The sequence below is a fragment of the Myxocyprinus asiaticus genome, chromosome 22 (assembly GCF_019703515.2).
Source record: "Myxocyprinus asiaticus isolate MX2 ecotype Aquarium Trade chromosome 22, UBuf_Myxa_2, whole genome shotgun sequence".
In the NCBI taxonomy this organism is placed as follows: Eukaryota; Metazoa; Chordata; class Actinopteri; order Cypriniformes; family Catostomidae; genus Myxocyprinus; species Myxocyprinus asiaticus.
Window position 1 is genome coordinate 34,959,029 of NC_059365.1, and position 15,033 is coordinate 34,974,061.

At 39.4% G+C, this 15,033-nt stretch overlaps 1 protein-coding gene across 2 annotated transcripts in view; it reads left to right on the plus strand.

The window, feature by feature from the left end:
• LOC127413294 (beta-synuclein-like) overlaps positions 1-12,064 on the plus strand; it is a 35,235-nt gene extending 23,171 nt beyond the window's left edge. For both annotated transcript variants that reach the window (XM_051650301.1, XM_051650302.1), the window contains one exon: positions 11,258-12,064. In XM_051650301.1, the coding sequence (XP_051506261.1) occupies positions 11,258-11,287 (30 nt within the window). In that variant the 3' untranslated portion in view covers positions 11,288-12,064. The remainder of the gene's footprint in view (positions 1-11,257) is intronic.
• The last annotated feature ends 2,969 nt before the right edge of the window (positions 12,065-15,033 follow it).

The following is a 15,033-nucleotide window of genomic DNA, read 5'->3' on the forward strand; positions in this document are numbered from 1 at the left end:
GACAACACACGGGACGAAACCGGCTCAACCCGGAGGTTGTAGAACCTCGCGAAGGTATTGGGTGTTGCCCAGCCCGCTGCTCTGCAGATGTCTGCTAAAGAGGCCATTGGTCAGGGCCCAGGAGGCCGCCACACTCCTGGTAGAGTGTGCTCGTAGCCCCAAGGCTGCTCAGAGCGTCTAAAGCTCTGCGTGCAATCCAAATAGATGTGCAAAGCATGCACCGGACACAGCAACAACAAGGCTGTGTCTGCCTCCTCCTGGGGCAGCACTTGCAGGTTCACCACCTGATCCCGAAACGGGGTTGTGGGAACCTTGGGCACATAGACCAGTCGGGGTCTCAGGAACATGTGAGAGTATTCCAGACCAAACTCCAGGCATGTGTCGCTGACAGAGAATGCCTGCAGGACCCCTACCCTCTTGATGGATGTGAGTGCATTCAGGAGGGCAGTCTTCAGAGAGACCGCCTTTAGCTCAACTGACTCCAGGGGCTCAAACGGGGCTCCGCGCAGGCTCTGCAGGACCATGGAGAGATCCCATGAGGGAATGAGGCGTGGTCTGGGAGGATTCAGCCTCCTCGCGCCTCTAAGGAACCTGATGATCATGTTGTGCTTCCTGAGAGACTTACCGTCAACTGCATCATGGCGTGCCGCTATAGCGGCCATGTACACCTTCAAGGTGGAGGGAGACAGCCGCCCCTCCAGCCTCTCCTACAGGAAGGAAAGCACCGACCCGACTGCGCATCTTTGGGGGTCTTCGCGTCGGGAAGAACACCACTTAGCGAACAGACGCCATTTCAAGGCATACAGGAGCCTCGTAGAGGGCGCCCTAGCCTGAGTGATTGTGTCTACTACCACGGTCCTGTCCAAGGGCCAGACATGGAGGTTCCAGAGGTTTGGTCGTGGGTGCCAGATGGTGCCCCATCCCAGAGAGAGGAGATCCCTCCTCAGGGGAATTCGCTAGGGGGGGCTGTCGCAAGGAGTGTGAGGTCCGAGAACCAAGACTGGGTGGGCCAGTAGGGTGCTACTAAGATGACCTGCTCCTCGTCCTCCCTGACCTTGCACAGGGTCTGTGCATGTAGGCTCACTGGTGGGAACGCATCCTTGCGCAGCCCCCGGGGCCAGCTGTGTGCCAGGGCATCTGTGCCGAGGGGAGCCTCAGTCAGGGCATACCAGAGCGGGAAGTGGAAGGATTCCTGGGAAGCAACTCCAAATCAGCTGGACCACCTGGGGGTGGAATCTCCACTCTCCCCTGAGCATGACCTGACATGACAGCTCGTCTGCCATGCTGTTTAGGTCGCCCAGGATGTGAGTGACCCGCAACAACTTGAGTTGCTGCTGACTCCAGAGGAGGAGACGGCAGGCGAGTTGCGACATGCGACGCGAACGTAAACTGGACCAACACATGCTTGCCCTGGATCAATGGCTGAAGCCTCCGCAGGGCGAGAAGTACTGCCGGCAACTTGAGGCAGTTGATATGCCAACACAGTCGCGGCCCTGTCCAGTAGCCCACGGCTGTGCACTCATTGCACACGGTGCCCCAGCCACGCTTGGAGGCATCTGTCGTAACCACGACGTGTCTGGACACTTGCTGTAAGGGGATCCCTGCCCGCAGAAATGCAAGGTCCGTCCAAGGGCTGAACAAGCAACGGCAGATCGGCATGATAACCACGCAGTGTGTGCTGTGGCACCATGCCCATCTCGGGACTCGAGTCTGAAGCCAGTGCTGAAGCGGTCTCATATGCATCAACCTGAGCGGCGTGACCACCACCGAGGATGCCATATGCCCCAGGAGCCTCCGTTCTCCATCTGAATGACTTTAGGCAGTTCAGTAACGACTGCGCGTGCGCGCTCATGTGGCGCGCCATCATAGAGACTGAGTCTAACTCCAACCCGAGAAAAGAGATGCTCTATACCGGGGAGAGCTTGCTCTTTTCCCAGTTGACCCAAAGCCCCAACCAGCTGAGGTGCGTGACACCGGGTGTGTGACCCAGGGAGTGAGGAAACCGCTCTTTTTCTGAGAATGTGGGTATCGCAGCCCTTTGGACATGTGGCGAAATGAAAAGAAAAGGGAACAAAAGATTCTCCTCCCGGTCCTCCACTGGGGGATGGAGTGGTCTTCTTACCAGCTCCAAGTCTGCAGCAGGTCTCCACATCCCTGGGTCACCCATCTCAGATGCACTTAGAAGCCTTCCTCGGGTTCTTGGCGGCAGACCGTGAGACGGGGGCGTCTGCTTCCTGCGGGTGGCTCTATGCCTGGGCCAGTCCGCTGGCTTGGTGCACCTGCAGGAGAGCCATGGTGTGCAGGGTTGAGGCGGCCTGTCCAGCGGCACCGTAGGCTTTAGTCGCCAGAGACGACATAAACCTACATGCCCTGGACGGGAGTCTCAGGCAATTCCGCCAGGCGGCGGCATTTTGCGGGCACAGGTGCACTGCAACCACCTTATCCACCTGGGGAATCTCCGAGTACCCCCTGGCAGCCCCACCGTTAAGGGTAGTGAGAGCGGAGGAGCTTAGAGACCAGGTCCGTGCAGTGAAGGGTACCCGCCACGACCTTGTAAGCTCCTCATGCACCTCAGGGAAGAAAGGGACCAGGGTGGGGCACGGCCATGAGCGGGGGAGTGAAGGGTCCACTCCAGCCTGATGCTCGCAGCCACCTGGGCAAACATGGCCACCGGCTCCACATCGGCCTGCGAATGGGCAACCGCACCCGAAGGTGGGAGCCCAGTCGAGTCCTCAGCATCAGACTGGACCAGCCCACTCTCCGATGCTGCGATCAAGAGCTCATCAACTTCGCGAGCACCGAATGAGATCTTGATTTCGCCCTGAGATTTCTCTCATCCCAGAACTCGACCGGGGCAAACAAGCGTACTGGGGAATGGGAGGTCCGTGGGGGGTTAGCCGGCGGAGCGGCTCCCATTGGGGTCCCCAAATCATCCCCGGTGCTAACCGACGTGGCCTCATACCCATAGGTAGAAGGACCGAGGCGGGGAGCCGCTGGGGTGGCTTTCCCTCTGACGAAGGAAAGCTGCGACTACAACATTGCCATGGTCATGTTCTCACAGTGAGGACATGACCCGTCCACGAACGCTGTCTCCACGTGGGCAGCGCCCAAGCACGTGAGACAGCGATCGTGGCCGTCAGAAGCGGAGAGGTAACGACCGCAACCAGGAATTCCACTCACCAATTCCCATTGGCCTTTTTTCAAAGATCAGAGGTGTCTGGGGCTCCCAAGTGCGACCCCTAGTGTCACTACATCGACACAACGTCGAGTGAGTGACAGATAGTGAACTTAAATTTACACAATGGCATCACATTTTTGCCAAATTGGCCTGATACCTGATAGAATCCATGATGTCAGGCATATAGTCAGGATAGTCATTTCCTGCAGCCGCAAAACACCCCCATAACAGGACTGACCCATCTCCATGCTTGACCATGGGGATGGAGTCATTCTTGTCATCACCTTGCCTTTCTGACTCCAGACATACTGCTGTCCCATGGGTCTAAAATCATTTTCAGTTTAGTGTCATATGTCCATAAAACCTTCTTCCAGGACTCCACAGGTCATTCCAAATTCCTTCTTGAATATTCAAATCAACATTTCCCTTGGTGAAGTTTTGCTTTCTTCCACACCCAAGAAGGTTGCTGTTGTACCATATTTAAAAAAAAATGTATGAATTGTGCTGCCAACTTTGTCTACTGGAAACTGAAGTGCCTTGAAAATGTACTTTTAGCCATGGCCTTTCTTGTGTATGAAATAATCTCCTCTATTAGCTTTTGTGAGCTTATTTTTAATTGCATTTAATACATTTTTGCTTACAACACTAAACTTAAATTTTAAAACTTGAATGAATGAATGAATGAACATTACATTTATATAGCGCTTTTCTGACACTACACTCAAAGCGCTTAAATAACTTAAGTGCCATTGTAGAATGATGGCTTAATTATTATTAATATTTTAAATCCTGCTATTTAGAAATATTAGTATATGAATTCACATTATGACTTGAATATGTCACTCAACTGATATAGATGTAATGTTTAAAAATTGTGGGTCATTAGAAAAGATTACCTTTGTAAATCCTTACTGTCTTGGGGGGCGATTGAAAATATATATATATATATATATATATATATATATATATATATATATACATAGTTGCAATCAAAATTATTCAATCGCCCCCAAGCCAGTAAGGATTTACAAAGGCAAGCTTTTCTAATGATATATATGTGTATATATATATATTAAGATTATGATCAGAAGATTTTTATTAGTATAGCTGATAAGATCCTATAAAACTAGAAAAAGTTGCAAAAGTAAATAAAACACTTTACATTAATGTTCCCTTTATTAAGAGTTTATAAAGGGGTTTATTAATGACTATTAAGTCTAAAAATGCATTATAAATCATTTATAGGCAGTTATAATCCAATTTTTATAGGCCGATACAATAATCTCAAAATGGTCAAATTAAATTAATCAGACTAACAGTCACCATCTACGAGATACTAAAACACAGACACCCACCACCCATTATTTTGTGACAGCACATGTTCGATACTACAACTCTATTATAACCATACTATACTATACTAAACTATAATACTAATACTCAGTGGCATTTTAAGTCTAGGCATTCAGTGTGATTCATGCCATTAAGAAAACCCCATTTCACAATGAATAAGACACCCTATGCCTATGTGCATCATACATTATGTTGCAGCCAACTAATAATACCAATTCACATTTTAAAAATACGTCCACACACGAAAGCCAAAACTTGAAAGGACACTGAATGCTGAAGCAAGCCTAATTTTAACTGCAGCATGACTGTTTTGTGAAATGAACGTCTCCCGAACAGACATTCAAAAATCATAATTTTTCATATTAATCTACCAAGGAGGTCTGTAATACCTGGAAAAATCTATCTAATAATATTTGCGATTTAAATGTTGCTTGCAATAAATTTTGTTTCGTCGGTGTACACGATTACTTTTCAAAACTGGAATCGACACTGAATACTCAAGCAAGCCTAATTTACACTGCTGATGTTGCTATAACAACCCAAAAAGCACTTACCAATTTGCTTGAAATGAAAATCAGCCCTCCTTTCCTGTTTAATAAATTAAGCAAAAACACAGTCATGCAGAACATCTCCTGTTTTTAAATCCATAAGTATCTCTTTCTCAACGGTGACGAGGCAGTGATGACAGCCATCTCGTCAGCAAGATCTCGCACTCTTCGCTTTCTCATTACGTACATCAATTAAAGCGTGACCACATCACTCAAGGCCAGCTAGAAGGCCTTGACCGGGACATATCCTAAAGACCACACCCACCAAGAACAAATAAATCAATCTGATTGGCTGATAAATCTGACAATCTGACTTAAGATGCCTATTCACTTGCACTGTTGTGGGATTCAGCATAAATTCTGAAGGCCTGATGGGGAGGAGCTCAGACTCAATATTCAATATTTGCAATATTTGTATTCAATATTTGCAGCATTTTATATATATTTTAGTCCACTGCTCTCTAAAATACTTCATTCTGATTGGTAAATTGCAGCATTATGTGGTCAAATATTTTTTTCGGATAAGGACCAGTTGACTGTATAACTGACTATTATCCCAGGCAAATGATTTTCTACATAAATGTGCTAGTTTCATATTTCTTGTATCAATTCACAGTCTCTTTATTATAAAATAATATAATAATTTCAACTCAAATCAATATTTCAAGTAGTCGTGTAATAAACAGGATAATGCACAGTCAGCCGGTTATTATCAAATAATACACCCCTTTAGGGTGATATAGGATCACCCTGACAGAGGTAATTTTAATTCCCCAGCTGTGTAACATTATTCCTTTCATAATAATTTATACACATTTTAAATTATTTTTATATAAATTTTAATTATGTCTATTCCCCCCAGCATTATAATATCTAATTTAACCCTAGACATTTAATATTAAATGTGTTATCGGTGCACACAGTTATGGTGAGATTCCCTGTGTCTTTCTGTCCCTCCCCCCCACCCCTCTGTTTGCCTGCTCATTACCTCACTCTCATGGTGGATCTGCCTGCATGGGAGTGGTGGTGATGTCATAAATACTGTTGCACAGTGGGTAGTGATGGCGGCTCCCCCTGCCCTGTTGAGGAGATGAGCTCTTCCAGTTCATTCTCAATGTCTGCAATCTAGTACACAGGGAAACAGGGCCATATCATAATGATACTGACATTTACGATGTTGGGTATCATGAGATTTTAGTAAAGGCTTAACTAACAGAAGTACAGCATATTGTGATAATTATATTCATTAAATAAATTGTTGAGAATGCTGTTGGCTGCTCAGCCTGATCTGGATCAGCTGTCCTCTGCTGGGGAGGAAAGATACTGCAGCAGAGGACAAAAATTAATATGAGCATTATTTGATGTAGGAAGTGTCATGTGATGTAGTGGAAGGTGCACTAATTAATAAGTGGAATTTAAAAAGGTTTTACACCCAAATAAATTATTAGTAATTTTGACAAACATGTTTAAAACAATGAAATGAAGACTCCAGTAATTATAGCGGCAGAGAAAAGGGTATTTTATTCTAAATAAAGGTGGTCCCCCATCAGTATCTGAATACTACTGACTTTGTCTCGGTAACCGCTGCTATTATTGGATACTTTGAGTTTCTAAATAAATTAATCATGGTTGACTGATTAATTTATGAATGGCATCAGTGGCAGCGGTAATGGAAAACATTTCCTTTAGATGTGTCAATAAAGACCACTATTTCATCGTTTATAAAGGAAGACAAATAATAGTCACCTACACTGAATCAAATTATAAAAGACTTGATATATAAATATCGAATTTCTATGACACTACCGGTCAAAAGTTTTGAAACACTTGACTGAAATGTTTCTCATGATCTTAAAAATCTTTTGATCTGAAGGCATACGCTTAAATGTTTGAAATTAGTTTTGTAGACAAAAAATATAATTGTGCCACCATATTAATTTATTTCATTATAAAACTAAAATTTTATAAAAAAATAAAATAAAATGTAAAAAAAGTTTTTGAAATGGATGACTTGGACCAAATAATAAAGAAAAGCAGCCAATAAGTGCCCAACATAGATGGGAACTCCTTCAATACTGTTTAAAAAGCATCCCAGGGTGATACCTCAAGAAGTTGTTTGAGAAAATGTCAAGAGTACATGTCTGCAAATTCTAGGCAAAGGGTGACTACTTTGAAGATGCTAAAATATAACACAGTTTTGATTTATTTTGGATTTTGTTTAGTCACAACATAATTCCCATAGTTCCATTTATGTTATTCCATAGTTTTGATGACTTTACTATTATTCTAAAATGTGAAAAACATTATAATAAAGAATGAGTGTTTCAAAACTTTTGACCAGTAGTGTATATTTTTATTGATATTATATCAATATAAAAAAATCTATATAATTGCTTATCACTTTTCTAACACAAAATATTTTTTCATTAGAAAAAAAGCTTATGATCAGAAGATTTTAATTATTATAGCTGGAAGATCCTAAGAAACAAGAAAAAGGCACAAAAGCAAATAAAACATTTTACATGATAACACTTTAAAATAAGGTTCCATTTGTTAACATTAGTTAACAACATTAGTTAACATGAACTAACAATGAACAATACTTTTACAGCATTTATTAATCTTAGTTAATGTTATTTTCAAGATATAGTAATACATTTTTAAAAACAAAAGTTGTTAACATTAGTTAATGCCAGAGGTGTAGTCAAGACCAGACCCTCCAAGACCCAGATCCAGAGCAAGACTAGACCCCTCAAGACCCAGACCCAGAGTAAGACTAGACCCCTCGAGACCCAGATACAGACCAAGACTTATCCCCAAGACAAAGACCCAGACCTGTCGGTCCAAGAGCCTTTCAGAGAGATGCTGAATTTATATTTAAAGAATCTTCTTCTTCTGCTGTGGCTGTCCACCCATTCCTTTTATTCCCCCACCACCCTCTAGGTGTCACAAAGCTGTTTATTCTTCTGTAATAAAAATAAGATTAAAAAAAAAAAAAACGTGTCATATGTATGGCTCTTTATTGCAGACATCATTTTTTTTTTTAAAAAAAGAAAAAAAATCCTGAAGGAATGCTAATAGATTGTTAATGAAATAATCAAATTTCAGTTTATCTAATAGGATCGTAATGTATTCTTAGTGGATACTTACAGTATCTGATTCATTTAGGGTTGGTTCAAAATTATGAATCATGATTTTTTGCATCATAAATGAACACTCAAAACACAGATGGCTGCTTTACATGTTAACATTAAATGCCAAATTATCAAAGTTAAACTGAGAGATGGAAACTTAATTGAACTTAATTCCAACTATTGTTGGAAAAGTAAACTATTAAAACAACTATGCTTAAACAGAATGTTCTTTACTGACAATAACACTGACCATCTCTGATCGAAATAAAGAAAGACAAATGCTGATGTAAAACAATGGCAGTAATTGAAACAGTTTGAAAGAGTTGATTCGCCAAACTTCCTAAAACCATGGGTAACTGAGAATTGTGTTTCATTTGCATTATTAATATAACAAAATAACAATGTTTATTTTTCAAAATCACAGACATGTCTGTTGAGCGCATGAATGCAACAGCCAATCAGAAGTGTTTAAATTTAAAGGATTAGTTCACCCAAAAAATTTCTAAAAAATTATTCTCTCATCACCAGGTGTCTTTCTTCAGCAGAACACAAACGAAGATTTTTGGAAGAATATTTCAGCTCTGTAGGTCCATAAAATGCACGAGAATGGTTTGCAAATGTTTTTGAGCTCCAAAAAGCTCATATAGCCATCATAAAAGTAATAATCTGAACTAATATTCATACATAGATGCCTCATTCGGCTGGTTTGGATATGCCAACTGTGGCGCCATCTTGGAACGGTCAACAAGGAGAACTGTTTGAATTGGTTTAAATGCAAGTGAATAGAGGATATGCCTCAGACCGAGCTCCTTGCTCATATCGCTGCTTAAACTGCTTTTGTGTGGAAACAGTATCGTGGTCCATAGGAACAGCTGCTAATAAGGTATCTATGTATGAATATCTATGCAGAGGAGGCTTATGCGCTTGCGAGAGGCAGTTTGAACCCTCGTCGATGAGCTGGCTGGAAGCTAATATTTTTAGTAAAAAAGTTTAAAATATTGATCTGTTTCTTACACCTAGTGTTTCACTTCAGAAGACATTAATAAATCCACTGGAGTCATATGGATTACTTTTATGATGGCTATATGTGCTTTTTGAGCTTCAGAAATTTGACACCCATTCACTTGCATTGTATGGACCTACAGAGCTGAAATATTCTTCCACAAATCTTTGTTTGTGTTCAGCTGAAGAAAGGAAGCCATACACATCTGGGATGGCATGAGGGTGAGTAAATGCTGAGAGAATTTTCATTTTTGGGTGAACTATTCCTTTTAGTCACCAGCGCAGACGAAAAACTTACTGAGTTCTGATGCTGCACTGTCGCGAATTATCTCTTTATAAACAACAAGGTGTAGAAATTATTTAAATAAGCAAATTTATTGTGCAGTGTAGACAGCTTCATTGATATTAATGGGAGTTTTGGCGAGAGTGCAGAACTCATTCAGTGAGCTCACACTGAACTGAAGTGATTGACAGTTCAGTGATTATAAAGTGAGTGTTATTTGCTCGCTTTCTGTATAAAATAATCACTATTTGAATCACAGTTGTTTTTCATGCAGCAAAGAGGAACAATGTTAAGTTGACCATTTAGTCACTGTCTTGATTTACTGATGCATAGAACAGCAATGAACTAATTCAGGAACACAGTTCTCAGCTTGTTCGGGATGTGTAACTACATAAATATGGCATGCAATAAATAAATACATTAGTGACCTTCTGATTCCTTACTCTCCCCAAAGAGCACTTAGGTCTAGTCATCAGCTTCTCTTAACTGTCCCACCTTGTCATTGTAAAACTAAGGGTGGTCGGGCCTTCTCTGCTGCAGCACCAAAACTTTGGAACAGTCTGCCCGTAAATGTGAGGTTTGCTCCTTCACTAGCCAGTTTTAAATCGGCTCTTAAATCTTATTCGTTCTCTCTGGCTTTTGATTAAGATTAGTTTAAGGGAATTATGTTGAAATTTTCTGATTGTATTTTATTTAATGTGTTTATATTTTGTACGCTGCATGTTTTCCTTTAATGCTTTCTTTTTATATGCTCGACGTTTTATTGTACAGCACTTTGGTGCAACTCTGTTGCTTTTAAATGTGCTATAGAAATCAATTTTGACTTGACTTGAATATCAGGGAAATAAACTTCAATTATGATTTTAGTCATAATTTTGCAGCCCTACTCCCGGCAACAACTCATTAGAATACCGGCCACTCCCGCAACGTAACAAGCTTATTGGGTCGCGCGGCTGCCGCAATTAAGTCATAATACACTGAGGTCTTGACTAAGACCATAAGCCGAGACCCAGATCCAGACCAAGACTTTAAGTGTTGAGACCCAGACCAAGACACTGAGTAACGAGACCCAGATCCAGACCAAGATTTTAAGTGTTGAGACCCAGACCAAGACACTGAGTAACTAGACCCAGATCCAGACCAAGACTTTGAATGTTGAGACCAAGACACTGAGTAACAAGACTCAGATCCAGACCAAGACTGTGTTTATAAGACCACAAGATCAAGACCCCAACTCTGGTTAATGCACTATGAACTAATATGAACTAACAATGAACAAATTTATTTTTATTAACTAGCATTAACAAAGATAATAGCATGTAAAAATATATAGTTCTTTGTTAGTTCATGATAACTAATGCATTAACTAATGTTAACAAATTTAACCTTATTGTAAAGTGTTACCCTTTACATTTATGTTCCCTTTGTTAAGGGTCTTTAAAGAGGTTCATTAAGTCCACTATTAATTAATTTACAAATGCATTATAAATGATTTATATGCAGTTATAACAGCATGAATAAAAAGGCTACTTTCGAAATTGCATGTTGTAAAATGGCTTAATATTTGGCAGGCATTGCATAAAAGTCACCCTTGTTATGCATGTTGTTATAAGTGCAATGATTTATAATGCATTATAACTGAATCCAGGTAGATTTCCTGCATTTTTTTAAAGGTGTGTATATAGAAAAAAGTATCTAAAAAGAAGTAAGCTATGTTATGACCCCTTCAAAAATGTAATATTTCTCTTTCTGCTTACAGGAGAACCAAGATTATGAGCCAGAGGCATAAACATCACATTCCAAGCCCAAGTCCAGCCAGCAGCACAAAAAGTTTCTACCAATAACAAGTACTAACCCTAAAATCACAATAACTCATGTTGCAAAAAGTAAAAAAAAAGTACAAAAACACAAATATATATTCCAGTTTATCCTGCCGAAAAATGTTCTTCCTATCAGATATATACTTTTATGATATATTGTAAATGTCATGTTCTGACGGTAATGTGTTGGATGTAGCTCTATGCTGACTGCCGGGGGGCACTCCATCTCGTTTCCTTGAATCCCTCCCAATGAAACGAGACCTGCCCCCCATCGTGACTATTTGTATTTGTGTACCTGCATTTCTATAAGTGTAATAGATGTTTCGAATCTTCCAATAGCAAATTGGGGGTTAAAATATCTTCGAGCAAATATGATATATATAGCTCTGTGCAATGCCTGTTTGTGGGATTTTATTTTCTTATTTTTTTATTTAATATTGAAGCAAGTTATTTAAAGTTTTTGAAGTAAGAGTTTTATACGTAGTAACTTTATAGTTGCTTGTGATATCATTCCAGTGGATTATTTGTTAGAATTGGGCAATTTGTATCTGTTTGTGTATGTATGCGTTTGTCTACTGGAGAAGTAAGTGTAAATGTGTCTTGAAATGTTTATGGATGTCAGGTCAATATGTGCTTTACAATGCTGGAAATGTCAATATTAAGATTTCTGTGTCATTCAAGACAAGTATGTAAATAAAATTAAAAAAAAAACGAAGAAAAAAAGACTCCATCCACTTTATTATTTTTATTTCTTCCACCAAAATTAAAGTCTGTTTACTTCACATATGGGGAATACACTATGATGTTGTCGACATTTTAGAATAATAATAAAAAATTCTTCAAAACTTTGAAATGACACAAATGGAAGGATATGAGTATAAAATACTACTACTACTACTAATAATAATAATAATAATAACAATAAAAATATATATTTTTGTATGGAAATTTACACATCTGCACAATTTATTTGTTTCCAAATAATGTTTAGCATTTATGCATAAGTCTTTGTCAAAAGGTAATGAAAAACTTTTGACTGGTAATATAATAGATTTAATGAGTTGTGAATAGGCTTGCAGACAGACATTGCACCCAGAGAGACAAACACAAGGAGAGTCACCCCATTCCTACCCTCTCTTCCCTCCGTTATCAACAGGATGTCTGGCTGTGTCTCCAGAACAGAACATAGTGTTCTACACACATGCTGAGCCAAGCAGAATGGGTGTAGTGCCATGGCAGATCTCTCATAGCTGGAATACCTGCATAAGCCGGGCACCATTGATGGATTAGCATGTGTAATCACAGAGGAATGTGGTGCCCTCTGGCAGCAGAGGGTATTTAAGGGCCCCCACTGCCAATGTCCCACTTACGCCAAGCCAGAAGGACTGTAATTATATGTGGTCAGTGTCATGGCATCCTTTAAGAAGTCTCTGGAGGGTCTAAAGAGCACCACACAGTCAGCCACTAAAGGCGTCACTGACAGTGCAGGTACTGATGATTATACAAGGTCCATTTGGGCTGTGACTTAAATATTTGGTAACTTTTATTTTCAGTTTAGGAAAGAAAAGCAGTTTTTACCTCATATGTGGTTTTATAGTGCTACTGAATGATTGAGAAGAAATCTGAACATCAAAAGGGCTTTTAAGAGATTTAATTATTTAATCATAAATGTTTAATGCAAATGGTAAAAAGTACAAATAAATTAGATATTAGAATAGAAGAAATTAAAAATAATTTAAAATGTAACAATTTTTATTTAAAATGTAGCAAAATAATAACAGCATATATACAGTATGTTTTATTATTATTTGTATTAAGAAAATATTTAAAAGATATGACAGTATGTTTGTCAATTTTACCATGATGCATTAAGTTTGGATTATGTTATAATTTTGGGGAGATTTTGTTGCTGTAATTTAGAGACCTTTGTCGGTGTGTGTGGAAAAACATCCAGCATGTTTGATCTTGTTATTTTAGTGCAGGCAGCACAAGATGCTGTGCACCAGGTGGCAGAATCCTCCAAAGAAACTACCAGTATAGGTAAGAAAGAGCTGCTAACTGTGTCTGTGTTATATACTGTGAATATGTACAGATAAAGATACACATCTACTTAAGAATGGATGTGCATTGATTGTCCACAATCTCAGCAGTATTGTTCTTGAAACTGAATACACTGCTAGTCATTTATTTATGACAGTGCCCTAAAATCAACCATTTCGATTTAGATTTGTATTCAAATCTAATTCAAATTTTAAATTTAAATTTTAAAAATGTATTTGTTTGTATATCAATTTGAATATTCTGCTGGCCATTTTTTTTATTATTATTATTATTATTATATTGCCATAATGTCTAAAATCCAACATTTGAATTTAGATTTAGAATTTTAAATGTACATTTTAAAACATATATTTATTAATGTATTTGTTTTTTGTACCATGTTTTGCACGCCAATATGCAAATGATACCTTAAAATAACTCTCTCCTTCTGTGTGTGTGTCTGTGTGTGGGCGTTTGTATATACACACAGTTGCTGAGGAGGCGTCCAGACAAACACAGTCTGCTATAGGCACAACTGCAGACAAAGCTTCAGACACCATAAAGGAGTTTGGACACAAAATGAGTTCTAAATAAATTCTGCACTGCCCAAACAATCCGACATTATTATTATTTTTTTTTTTTTTTTTTATCAAAATTGCAAAAACTTGTATTAATTTGTATTTTTTTATTTAAAGAAACACAACACATTGATTAGCTATGAATGTAACAGACAACAAAATGTTTACACTTCATGCAGTTCCTTTGCAGGTTATTACATTAAGATTTAATTTTAGTTTAATTGTTCATAATGGCAAATTCCGACAGCTGTTAAAAGACGCAAATGCTTTGAAAATACACTTTACATTCCATTTCTCTGTCACTTTGTCTCCTTATATACATCCTACAAGTACATTACTGTTCTTTTGGAGTTAGATGCTATGCTAGCTCTTGTGATCAGCATATTCATTCATTTCTTCATGAAATACATGAAATGAATAAAGACTCATTTGAAGACTAACAACAAAATAATTCCAGTGAAATGAGATGTTCACTGAGGATATATACTACATCCACTACCAAACCCCTTTATGTTTTTGTCTCTGTTCCCAGAGGAGGTATCTGAGGAGGGGGTGATGACATGTTGCTATTGCAACATAACACAGAGTGAAAGAAGTTTCTTTCAAAAGAAACCTATGGCAGATAGATCCTGCTGTGGATGTCAAGAGATGATCCTTTTGATTATGAACAATAATCCCTTAAAGGGATAGTGCACAACCCCCCCCCCCCCCACCCAATTTACTCTTTGAACACAAAAGGAGATGTTAGGCAGAATGACCTAAGCCTAAGTCACCATTCACTTTCTTTGTATGGAAAGATTATTTAATGAAAATTAATGGTGACTGAGGCTGTCAGACTCTAACATCTGGCATACCACCTCATTTTGTGTTCGATGGAAGAAAGTCATATGGGTTTGGAACAACATAAGGTTGAGTAATCTCTTGAGCATCTTTATTCAAATGTGTTACACAGGGCACCTTGAATCCAGTAGTGTTCATCAAATCAATTTTAATAAACATAGCAGCATAGTAATGATTGTGTAACATTGCTGGCATTATTCAGATACTTTTTTGGTTACCACTTGCCATTCATCAGTCATTTTATTGAAATGTAGAAT